The sequence below is a fragment of the Vanessa cardui genome, chromosome 10 (assembly GCF_905220365.1).
Source record: "Vanessa cardui chromosome 10, ilVanCard2.1, whole genome shotgun sequence".
Classification (NCBI taxonomy): Eukaryota; Metazoa; Arthropoda; class Insecta; order Lepidoptera; family Nymphalidae; genus Vanessa; species Vanessa cardui.
Window position 1 is genome coordinate 2,242,637 of NC_061132.1, and position 12,705 is coordinate 2,255,341.

The following is a 12,705-nucleotide window of genomic DNA, read 5'->3' on the forward strand; positions in this document are numbered from 1 at the left end:
TTAATTCTTATGAGCTTAAACTAGTGTATAATAAAAAAAACTATATTAAGAACACCTTTAGCTTAAATGGTCTCGCAGCTAAATCATACGGCTGCAGATTCTGAGGTCGGGGGGTTCCAATTCCAGGTCCGGCCCCCATAAAACTATATTTATAAAAAGTGTCAGTCAGTGGTATTGCAGAGTTCGACTAGTTAGTAGTTTTACCCTACTTGCTTCGGGAAATATGTAAAACTGTTTTAAAAAAAACTCCAGTCGAGCTTAGTGTCCAACCCCCTCCCTCAATATTATGAGTCTGTAGAGATAGCATGTGTATATTTGCGCACATACTTGTGCACATAATTACTGCAACGTTTCGTTGCAGTGCAATGCCTACGTTAAGAACGGTCACAGTGGAGAATCAGTCTGGAGGATATTATCATCATAATTATAAATGTTTAAATGTAATTATGTATTACAATAATCTTGTCCATTTCCTATGATATATAATCTACTTATAGTATCAATATCATAATGTTACTCGTACATGAGTGTCCAACAGGCTTTACAAATATATACAAAACAAATTACGAACGTCAAAATTGCAACATGGTATTATTATTAAAAAAAAAAAAAACTTAACAAAGAGGTAATTAATACTCGTTTATTTTTGTATAGTCTGTTGAAATCAATCGTAAACGTATTTTAAAATATATTTCAATATTTACTCTGTCTCAATTCGATTGAATATTATATTGTCTTTTAACTCAGATAATCCAATGTATTTTCTCTCGTAATAAAATATTCGCTCTATGTAAACGTTTGTTTAATTTTGCTCAAACATTAGCAAAACGATGGGCTCTATAAAAGTGTAAGTGAAATAAGTAAATTTAAAAGGATAGCTGTTGACATTTAGTGAAGGCAATATTTAAAAAAATAATCCAAATCTTGGTTTAATGGCTTTTAGTTATGCCTACAGGACATAAATTCTTTTGCCAATGTCACGTAGGATGGAGAAGACACGAAAGAAGTTGATTGGTACAGTTGAGGAAATGAATTCAATTAAATTTTGATACTAGTAGTAATTTCCTCTAAAAATATCTCAATATATTTGAATGACATTTGAAAAATTTTTCTTCTAGTGGTTACCATTTAACACAATACATAAATAGGTACCGATATAGGACATTTATAATTTGAGATAAAAACCTAAGAATGAAACTAAATATTCATAATGTGTTTAATAAAAAAAATGATAAAAAGTTTGCTGATGTAGCAGGTAAAATTAAAATAATTCCATAATAAATACAAACCACACTTTATAATAAATTTTATTTATAAATAATTCGTAAAAACATCTATAAACTACCTTCGATTTATATTACGTCCTTATATTTTGTTATGTTTTTTATTTTTTTTATATATAGTGTGTATCACTCGTGGCATTAAATGAACCAATATAACTGTGGCGGTCTTACCTCAACCTTCATTCAACCTTTCCAACATCATCTATATATATAAAAATGAATTGCTGTTCGTTAGTCTCGCTAAAACTCGAGAACGGCTGGACCGATTTGGCTAATTTTGGTCTCTAATTATTCGTGGAAGTCCAGGGAAGGTTTAAAAGGTGAGTAAGTATGACAAAAATGCCAGGAATATAATTAAAACAAAAACTTAGTTTTTCCTTAGAATTAGATTTATTACAGAATTATCATTGATTTGCTATGATTATTGATGTTAGATAATAAAAAATGTTTTAAAATTGATTTTGCATAATTTGAAACATCGTTACATCTATTTCTCGAATCTACATATATAAAAATAAGTGGCATTTACGTTGTCACTTTAGAACTCAAGAACGGGCCCACCTATCCAAACCAAATCTTCATGGTTTGTTCAGACTATTTAGTAGATGGTTGATGTGAAGTTTGCACAAAATCGGTCGAGTGGTTCTTCATTTATCACTTTTTTTGTTACAAATGATTTCAATAAATGGTGAGTCATTTTGTAATTCCCCGAATTCGTATCGATTGATGGTTCGTCCACAAGCACAAAATTATATCTTAAGATAGAGAGGTAACCATATATCATCAGTACATTGTTGACATGTATGCCAAAATAGAAACTGGCCGTCTTAATTTTAATCGTTTCAACCTAGCCAAATTAAGATCTGAAGAGTATATTCATTTGTAAGATGCGATAGCGAATGCTACTAATTTAAATGACAACGGGCGATTGACTACATTGCCATCTATGTTTATTGATAGTTCAAGGCATGTGAACGCATATGCACAAGACGCAATGTCTTATGTACGAAAATATGAACGACCGGATCTATTCATTATGATTTTAAAAATAATTTATTTGAGGAACAGTCGACAACTGATCGTCATGACATTATAGCACGAGTTTTTCTGCAAAAATTTAAAGCCCTTATGTATTTATTTGTAAAATTATGTGAATTTGAAGAAGTGCAATTCCATATATATTCCATTGAATGGAAAAAAGGGGATTGCCGCATGCACATGTATTAATTTGGCTGGTAAATAACTCCGGATAAAATCGATAACGTTATATCAGCTGAAATTCTCGATCAAACTGTTGATCCAGATCATTAGGATGCGTAACCAGGACGTTGAAGTTGATAATCGTTGGATAGTTTCGTATTGTCCATTATTATCGAAAATATTCAATGCTCATAAATGTGGAGTTATGTAATTCAGACAAATTCATCAAATATGTTTGAAAGTATGTAAATATAGGGAGCGATATGGCTGTTATCGATGTTGCTGGTGATAATAGAAATGATGAAATTACTCAGTATCAAATGCTATATTAGTAGTAATGAAGCTCTCTGGAGGATTATGTCGTTTCCAATGCACGAAGACATCATATGGTTGTTCACTTGGCTGTGCATCTTGAGAATTACCAACCTGTTTATTTAAATGAAGCAAATATATTGGAATGAGTAGCGTAACCACCAGCAACATCGTTAACAGCTTTTTCAAATTATACGAAACTGATATATTTGTAATAAAGTTGTTATATTCTGAAATACCTCAGTATTACACATGGAATGTGTCTTCGAAAAAAAATCAGATACGTAAACGAGAACAGCAGTCGATGGGTATCAGGCATTTTCAAAGAGACGCAATTGGGAGGATATAGTACATCCAAATAATGCTGAGTGTGTCTATTTGTTTGTTATTAGTTAACGTCAATGGCCCAAAATCGTTTCAAGAATTGAAACAGTCAATGGTAATTTGTGTGAAATGAGAGGATGATGCACATTGGAATTCAAAATTTCATGATGCATCTACTTCAGCTCATTAACAGCAAATACGAATTCTATTTTCCATTATATTATCAACATGTATGCCATTAAACCACTTGAATTATGAAACAAATATAAATATTATATGGTAGAAGATATTTTAGTTTGTATGCAAGAAATCCTGATTTGTTGATTACGTTGGAAATGTACAACGAAGCTTTGATTATAATTGAAGATATGTGTCTAACAATTGCAAATAAAATATTAGCACAATTAGGTATAACCGCACTAAATCGTGAGATGCATGATTTGTTTGATCGAGAATTGCAACGTGAGTAGAAATTCAATTCTAATTATTGGCGTTTATTTCTAAAATCGAATATTACCAAATTGAATATTCAGCAAAAACAAGTATATGACACAATCATGCAAGCCGTTCCCAATAATTTAGAAGGATTATATTTCTTGGATACACCTGGTGGTACAGGCAAAACGTTCATTATATCATTGATTTTAGCAACAATTAAGAAAATTGCATTTGAACTGGCATCTTTTGGAATTGATGCTAAATTTTAGAAAGGTGATTAAACAGCACACTTTATATTAAAATTGCCATTGAATATACAGATGATTGAAACTCCAATTTGCAATATTTCGAGCAATTCTGCTATGCCAAAGTTCTGCGATTAACATCAATGATTTTCTGGGATTAGTGTACAATAGCGAATAAAAAATCACTAGAAGTATTAATCGAACAATGCAAGATGTACGTGGTAATTAAGAGCTTTTTGGTGGCTCTTTCTTTCTTTTCTTTATTTTCGTCATACATTGACTGTCATTCTTCGATCAACACCGTCAAACAAAGAAAATTCTGTTTGAAATCATCAGTTCGTTGGAGATATGTACAAAAATTGACACTAAACATTAATAAGCGTATTCACCTACAAAATGATCCAGCTGCTCATGAGTATTCAAAACAATTGTTAGAAATTGGTGATGGAAAAATACAAATCGACAGGACCAATAGATTTATCGCTATAATGAACAATTTTTGTACTATTGAGCAATCGAAAGATGAAATGATTGAATGTGTTTTTCCGAATATTCTTCAGAATTATAGAAATCATGATCGGTTGAGAGAACGGGCCATTTTAGCACCAAAGAACATTCATATCAATGCTATTAATTTTCAAATTCAAGAAAAAGCCAGGTGTAGTCACGACATATAAAACAAATGACCGTGCTATGAATCAAGATGAGGTATTGAATTTTCGATCTTAACTGCTAAATCTAAAGGAGAAGTTAGCTTGATATATAGTACAAATTTGGAAGAATCATGTTTTTCATATGGCCAACTTTATATTGCCTGTTCCAAAGTCGGTAGCCTGAGCCTTTTGTTTATTCACACTCAAAATGGAAAAATAAAAATATGGTGTATCCAAATGTTTTGAATTACGTTTTTAAGCAGTTAGCAATTAAGTCACATATTCTTTTAAGAAATTAATCCATGTTCTAACTGGTTTTTGTATTATTTCACTGTATCCGTAGCGAAGCACGTACCGGGCCGCTAGTTATGTTTATATAATTTGGAAAAATATTAAAAATTGAGGTCTCCCTATCCATTTTCTTTATTATTTTGTTCGTTTGGTTGAACACTCCAAATTTTCATTTACATACAGAGTTGTCAAATGTAAAACTTCAAATTTTTACATCTAGCAATCTATTTTAGCATTTTTATTTGTTTTTCTTTTTGTACAATATCTCAGTTAAAAGCCGCTAATTATGGATTTATTTTTTAATGCAAAAAATTTAAAGGCACAACCTTAAAAGTCAGTAAGCCTTAAGTATCGTTTTACAAATTACTGGCTGTGCCCAAATTTTCAAGAACTTGTTTACAAAATTTTATGAAAATTGATTCAGTAGCCGCGAAATCTTACAGACAGCCAGGGCCTACTTTTTATAGTAAGTAGAAAAAATATTTTTCTCATAAATAAAGTATACATCTATTTATTCACTATTTGTACATATAACATAAATTATACATCTAACGAGCTAAACTATGACATGTCAAACCTAGACCTGTCAGATTTTAGAGAAAAAATACCTTAATTCTGCCATCAATAAAATATTTGTACATACAATAGTTGACAGTGTTGCATTTTTTAATGTTATTAACAAATTCTTGAAAATCAATTAGAGATAATCGACTTCGTTATTTAAGATATTTTTTGAGTAAAAAGTGTATGTATGAGATACAATATCTGCATTTAAGGATAATTTCGTTTTACACCAAGGTTGAATTTATATTTGTAGCTTAATTTGGTAATTCTTAAAAAAAAATTGATTGGTAACTAAGGTAATTCACTAAGTGTTAAGGTAAGTATTCTACTAGTGGTGAAGACTTATAACTAAAGGTGGGTTTACATCAGGCCCAGCGTTGCCAGCCTGGGTACCGGCTTTCGCTGACTGAAAGCACGTTGGATACCCCTCCTTCGTTATTGAGAGGATATGGAACCTGATGAAAAAAGCATGGATATATATATGTACTACTATGTTTATATTAAAGCAATTATTTAACTATAAGTTAAACTTTCTCTTGTGTAACATTTTCACACACATTGTCTATGGTACGCATAATAATTAATAAATTTAACTAACACGAGTTGGTAATTTCAAATATTGAAAAAGAGTAACTACCGAGTTTCTGGCCGGTTCTTCTCGGTTACCACCTACCTACCACCGATTCGGAATGTGGATTACATTCCGAATCGGTGGTAGCTTTACTTAATATAGTTTGTTAAATATCGATTCAAAAATGCTTGTGCCTACTACATTGAAGTATATTTTGATTTGATTTTAAATAAAAATATGACTACTATCATTAAGTGAACAATTACTCTAATAAATATTCGATCTAGTCAATAAATACAATATTCAATTATTAAGAAGCGGTAAGGCGACTCACGGTAGTTCCGCCGAGCCAGCGTTTCTTAATGAAGTCAGCGGCGCGTTCGCCGATCATGACGGTGGGCGCGTTGGTGTTGCCCGACGTCACGGCCGGCATCACGCTCGCGTCGGCCACGCGCAGTCGGTCAATGCCTTGCACCTGTACAGCAACAATTAAATGCCCCATAGCTGAATTTACCTACTGCTCTGGATTAGATTATTCTTATAAGCTCTTTAAGTTTGCTTTTTAATTTCTCATTCGTGGATCAAATTTTGCTACAGAATTTTAAATTAATTTTACCCAAATCTTTAGCTACCGTAATTATTTTGAATTGGATATGGACTAAACAAAAGCACACTTTCGAAAAGGAACTGTTAATTATATCGACTAAATTCATAAAATAATAATTACAGTTAAATGAATTACCTGTAAGAGGTTATCTACGACTGCAGTGGGATCGCCACGGGGCCCCATTTTGCAGGAGCCAGCCTGGTGGTTTTCTGGTGCGGTCTGCATTCGCACCGCACACTCCCAGTACGCGTCACAACCGAACTTGAACTTCTCACATCCCTTAACTGGTGTCTTATCAAGCTTCATGCCGTATTTCTTAAGAGTTTTCGTCTCCGATAACTTGATGGCGAATTTGATGCCTTCAATCAATGTTTTGACATCATCAGGATGAGTGAGATAGCTGAAATGAGAGCATCGGTTAAATAAATTAAATTTGAACGTTAAGAACGTATTTTAAAAATATGAATCACAATTTCAGATTTTATGGATAAAAAAAGAATCTTACTTAGCATAAATTTTCGGGTAAGCGAATGGATCAGAGCTGGCTATCTCAAGCCGTCCCCGACTTTTGGGATGTAAAACGGCTGGGAACATTTGCACACTTCGAGAGCCATCTCCAAGTTTTTCACCGACCATGCCGGTCTTTGCACAGTCTGCTAGGAATCCACCGAAGAATAACTGTACATCTGGATTGTCTTCTTCAGGATTCGCATATTTGGTGTTAATTAGTGCTGTTACTTCAGAGATTCCTGTAATTTTTTATTTTTTGTGAAATATACTATAATAAGGGAGCTGATTATTACTAATCATTATATTTTTACATATTGATCAAGTAATATTTTTTGTTCCTAAATATTTGAGTTATTATAAAATGATTATAATTATGTATAGTATAACTTAGAAGGTGACACAATAAAACATCTATTGAAGTACTTGATCCAAGTTTAATATTTTTATTAACTTTGAACTGACCTGTTCCAGACATAAGTCCATCTCGGAAAAGCAAATACTCCATCGCAGTGGCCCAGTTAAGGGGTGTTGTGTTATTGTCGTTGACGTGGAAGTTAAGGAAGTGGGCCACATGATTATGTAGGTTTCGGCCCACTGCAGGCAGCTTGTGAACGAGACGAACGCCTGCGCGAGAGAGCACTTCAGGATCACCTATACCACTCAGTTGAAGGATTTGAGGAGACGCTACAGCACCACCACTGAAATGAATATTATAAGTTATTGTATAGATATAAATATTAATCTTTTTTTGTTTGGGAATGCTCTTAAGCATCTCCTATAACACTTTACCTTAAAATAATTTCATTGTTGGCAAAGATGACTTCAGTTCCACCGAAACTATTTCTTACTTCAACGGCATATGCCTGTCTCGTTGTTTGGTTTATAAGAATCTTGGTGACCGTAGCGTTGAGCATTATGTGTAGGTTTGGGCGATTCTTGGCTGGTCTTAGGAAAGCACGAGCCACACTTAAACGGGAGCCATTACGGTTTGTGGTCTGTGCGATTGAAAAGCCAGTGTGAGATTCGCCATTTAGATCTCGTACTTGGTATCCTGTAATGTTAAAATTTAATTACTTATATACTTTATAATTATCCTATTAAAATTATTATTGTGTTCGTTATTAATGTTATGTGGTATTGATGTGGCGTTGATTCAAGATCACAGCCAAGTCAGATCAGATCAGGTTTATAAAATTTCCCGACGCAGCTCAGAGTCACGCAGTGCTTACATGAGGAATTTAATTACTTTAGTTTACCCACCTCAGAAAGTACTGAAATCCTTGAGAACTCGAAATCTTTGAATGAAGATATAGAAAGAGAACTTATGTTAACTAACTGAAGTTAAAACTTACCTAATTCTTCTCCGGCTTTAATAATACTGTAACTCAGAGGGGGATGGTAAGGGAACTGGGACACTGTTAGCGGCCCTCCTGTGGCGTGATAGCCCTTGTCCATCTCCTCTATCTGCTTATTGTCTTCGGATTTCATGAAGTATGGTAAAACGTCCTCATAGGACCAGCCCTCGTTGCCTGCTGCTGCCCAGTCATCATAATCCTTACGAGAACCTCGTATGTACATCATGCCGTTCATAACAGATGTCCCGCCCAAGACCTGGAATGATTCGAAATTTAAACAATCACATTTACATAGCTAGAATGCCTGGTCATTTTGTATTGAATTAAGTAGTTAGGTATAACGGAATATAATGTAATTCTCCTACCTAAATGATTTTCTTTTTTAAAATATTAGATTACCTTTCCTCTGGGCCAGTAACATTTTCTGTCCTTTTCACTAAGACAAGCAGCTGGTTCAGGTTCTGTGTGATATCCCCAGTCTATACTCGATCCGATGAAGTTGAGGAACATTGAAGGAACCTGGGCCCCGGTTGGTTCGTCGAAGCCTGTTGATACGTGCTTATTTTGTACTCATATATTTTTTTTCAATTTTGGAATAATACGTCACAATCAATTTTAGTAGAGAAGAACTTTCTTTTTATATATGGAAAAGTTATATGAGAAATCATCTTAATTTTTGTATAATATCAACAATTTTATTTATAATGCAAAAATTACACTTTAATTTTACTCCCATAATTGAAATAAGACTTATTGACTTTGAAAGGCCATTTTTTCACGAGTTCATAAATACATAATATTAAGTAGTTCACCAATTAATTCGTGCCAATTCAAGTTCAACGATGTTCATTTATTCCTGCCATTATAACTGTAAAGATATTTGACTAACCAGCTTCCAAAAGTAGTACTCTCCACTCCGGCACCTCAGAGAGTCTGGATGCCACCACTGATCCCGCAGATCCACCGCCCACTACAATGAAATCGTATACCGAGTCCATGTGACGACGGTACTGAAATAGACAATATTTAAATAATATTAATTAAATAATAAAATTAATATAATAAAATTAATTAAAGTATAATTTAATATAAACCTATGTACAGAATTTAAAAAAATGGTGTCATGTTTTTACCGACAACTTTTAAGAAACAAGCTGTATAGCAAACTCCCTTAGGTCAGATATTTCCTTTATAGAACGAAGGTAGCCCTTCGGCCCATCTTTTCCTCAAAAGGGGGAGGTTTTAGTCTAGCATTGCACAAATGGGATATTTACAATTTACTTTAAAACCTACCCAGTTTTTAGTCTGTATAATTACTTGCAAATCCATCTCAGTAGTAAATAATACAATTAGTTCATTATAGACTTCAGAATAGACGGGTCTATTCTGTAAACTCACTTCCCATTTAGATATAAGTATATACTTTTACAAATGCTGTAAAACATGATAAGAATTTGTACAATATCTTTAAAATTTATCGTTTCAAATAAAATATGTAAATTTCTTATCACTCTAACTGACTTAACCAAAAATTTGAAAGTTTTATAATAGTTCTAAAATGTTGTATAACAAATTACATTTCAATAATAAAGATAAATATCAAACATTCGACTTAAGACGTTAAGTTTATTTCCGCAAAGACACTTCCCGGCAATAGTTTAATTAGTTTTTAACAAAAGATACCATGGATCTTAATAACGCAATTTATTGTTACACCATAAATATGAAATTACACATTTATTATCAAGCGTTCACACGATTATCAGCGCGAGATTGCTTTCAGACCGTGAGCATAAAATTATCAAAAACAACTTTGGAAACGAACGTAGCTCTTTGTAAGTGTAATATTTTTTTAATCGTTCGCATGTGAATATGTATTAGCTTTCATTCTGTTCATATTCTTTTTAATAGCCTTACTAGTATTACGCCTGAAAACCTTGCTTGCAAACTTTTGTCTAATCCGATAAAAGTTATAAAATGCCAAATATTTAGGCCCATAGAGATTGACTTATAATTAAAAAAAATAGCGTAATAATTTATTCCGATACTCTTCTCGACAGATTTTTGGTCACTATGCCTTACGAAGATTAAGGCGATCAGGGTGATTTTTATTCTTGTATATGACCATCCATACTACCCAAGGATGTACCCAGCTTTAATTGTCCTAGGCATGGTAGAGTATAATGAACCAGTGGCGGATTTACTAATCTGCCGCTAGTATTAAATTTTTGTCACCCCTACATTTTTTTGGAACATTATTTTATGATTTGTGTTCTATCGTCCTCATTACATCGGTTTTTTCCTGTTAATAGTATGATTATGAACTAGGTGATATTTCTATCAGTTACTAGATTATTTTTCCAACCCGCACTTTATGTAGTGACGAGTATACTGATTACGGACGTAATGTGTATACAAATAAGTATAAGTTTTTTTTTTTATTTCTGTAAGATAATAACAAATTTGGGCAAAATGAATTGTCGATGATTAGATGTATGTATTTGCATTTTAGAATTTGGTGTATCAGTCTTTTGGATTCAAAGAGTCTTTAAATTTAATTTTTTTTTGTTCATCTGTTTAAAATTTATTATTATTTAATTAAAATAATTGTAAATATTCATATTCAATAAAAATACATCCAACAGTTCACTTTAAAATGTAAACTTTTTATATTACGTAAAATATTAGAAAAAGTCTATACCAAATTTTAAGCTAATAGTTGTTAAGTGAACGATGAATGTAAATTTGTTCAATTAACAAATGTATTTCCTGTTTTAAGTTCGTGACGTAATCATCTACTTCAAATATTACATCTTATTTCACGGAACACAATTTTCAAAGCCATCAGGACAGTGAAACGCCGACCGCTGCCGGCCATTATTCGCGGTTTATTCAAAACTGTCGTGACCCGATAGACACAACGTAGTGCACGTTTGACGTAACACTCTCAATTTAAACATTTTATATTGAATGATGGTGATAAATATAAATTTGAATATGTATATTATATCTATACATATAATAAAATTGGAGTGTCTGTTTGTAATATTATAATAGCCCTTCTTACTCTATGTTATATATATCTTCTTACATATACCAAAATATTATTTTTACAATTTTTGTCTGTCTGTTTGTTCTCGGCCGATTTTGAGGGGACTTTCACTGACAGATAACTGATACAATAAGGAGTAACTTAGGCTACAAATATGTTTTTCTGTTAAACTCAAACGCGTACAAAGACGCGGGCACAGCTAGTAGACACAAAAATAACAACATTTACTTATCATTATCATTAAATAGTATTAAACTAAGTCGCTTATCGCTGTCAGTCCCGATATATGATCAGATCTTTAAAATAACGCAGCGGATTTTGATGTAGTTTTTTTTAATATATAGAGCGATTCGAAAGCATGGTTTTTGCAGGCTGCAAATTTCCCACTGGCCTCCTCTTCCTTTCGAGGAGGAGGTTGGAAACATTTTCCACTAAGCTGTTCCAATGCGGGTTGGTGGAATACACATGTGGCAGAATTTCTAGGACATTAGACACATGCAGGTTTCCTCACGATGTTTTCCTTAACTACTGAGCACGAGATGAACTTTAATACAATTTAAGCACACGAACGTTCAGTGGTGCTGGCTTGGACTTGAAGCCGCAATCATCGGTTAAGATGTTCGCGTTCTAACCACAGGGCCATCTCGGCTCTGTAGCCCTTGTTCATTATATAATTAAAATTAACATTGGTATACTCTCTATCTATGCCATCTAAAGAAATAAACGTAACACTTTTATATGGTAAAACAGTGAACTATTTTATTTTTCCATCGACTCATGAATGTCTCTTGGACAGCTTCAGACCGAAAGGCAGTTATGCTTATTGTATATATTTAAAGTATTAATTACCTGTGCCCTTCCACATGGGTCTTCCAAGTCACATTGGCTTCTGAGGAAAACTTCTAACAGTCCCATGAAAAGCATGAAAGCGCCGCCCCCACACGTGGCCGCCAGCGTGGGGCCCGGCTGCGACATCGGGCAGTTGCAGGTTATCACCATCTGTAATATCATTAAAGGTGTTTTGTAATACGTAATAATGACTTTGAAAATAAAGTTTGGAAAAAAGCATCTGAAATGTGCTAAAAGGTCATAAGTTTTTGGTTTTAAAATGATATTTTTTTCAAAAGATTTTTAATTATCGTGTATGTCATTTTCAATCTATAAGTTCACCATTGCCATCATTCCACGCTGTCAAGATTTATACAGTAACTAGTTTTAGTTTATATTTGTATATATTTAAGCATTTAATGTTATTAATTCTTATGTTAATAAATATATAGATTAATAATCTATAAGTTCA

At 33.1% G+C, this 12,705-nt stretch overlaps 1 protein-coding gene across 1 annotated transcript; it reads right to left on the reverse strand.

The window, feature by feature from the left end:
• Nucleotides 1–4,827: 4,827 nt before the first annotated feature.
• Nucleotides 4,828–12,404, reverse strand: LOC124533032 (glucose dehydrogenase [FAD, quinone]). Its single transcript, XM_047108196.1, has 10 exons — nt 12,255–12,404; nt 9,243–9,363; nt 8,753–8,898; nt 8,351–8,609; nt 7,788–8,049; nt 7,461–7,696; nt 6,994–7,237; nt 6,624–6,888; nt 6,216–6,356; nt 4,828–5,765 (listed from the first exon to the last, which is right to left on the reverse strand). Exons 1-10 carry the CDS (start codon nt 12,402–12,404, stop codon nt 5,676–5,678), a joined length of 1,914 nt encoding a protein of 637 aa, XP_046964152.1. The 3' UTR covers nt 4,828–5,675.
• Between the last annotated feature and the right edge of the window lie 301 nt (nt 12,405–12,705).

Bases quoted from the DNA above. Each gene is read 5' to 3' on its own strand.
- LOC124533032 (XM_047108196.1), bottom strand. From the start codon at position 12,404: ATGGTGATAACCTGCAACTGCCCGATGTCGCAGCCGGGCCCCACGCTG. The intron at 9,364-12,254 runs GTAATTAATACT...TGTCTATTTCAG, and splicing joins ACCCATGTGGAAGGGCACAG to TACCGTCGTCACATGGACTC. The intron at 7,697-7,787 runs GTAAAGTGTTAT...TATTCATTTCAG, and splicing joins AACAATGAAATTATTTTAAG to TGGTGGTGCTGTAGCGTCTC.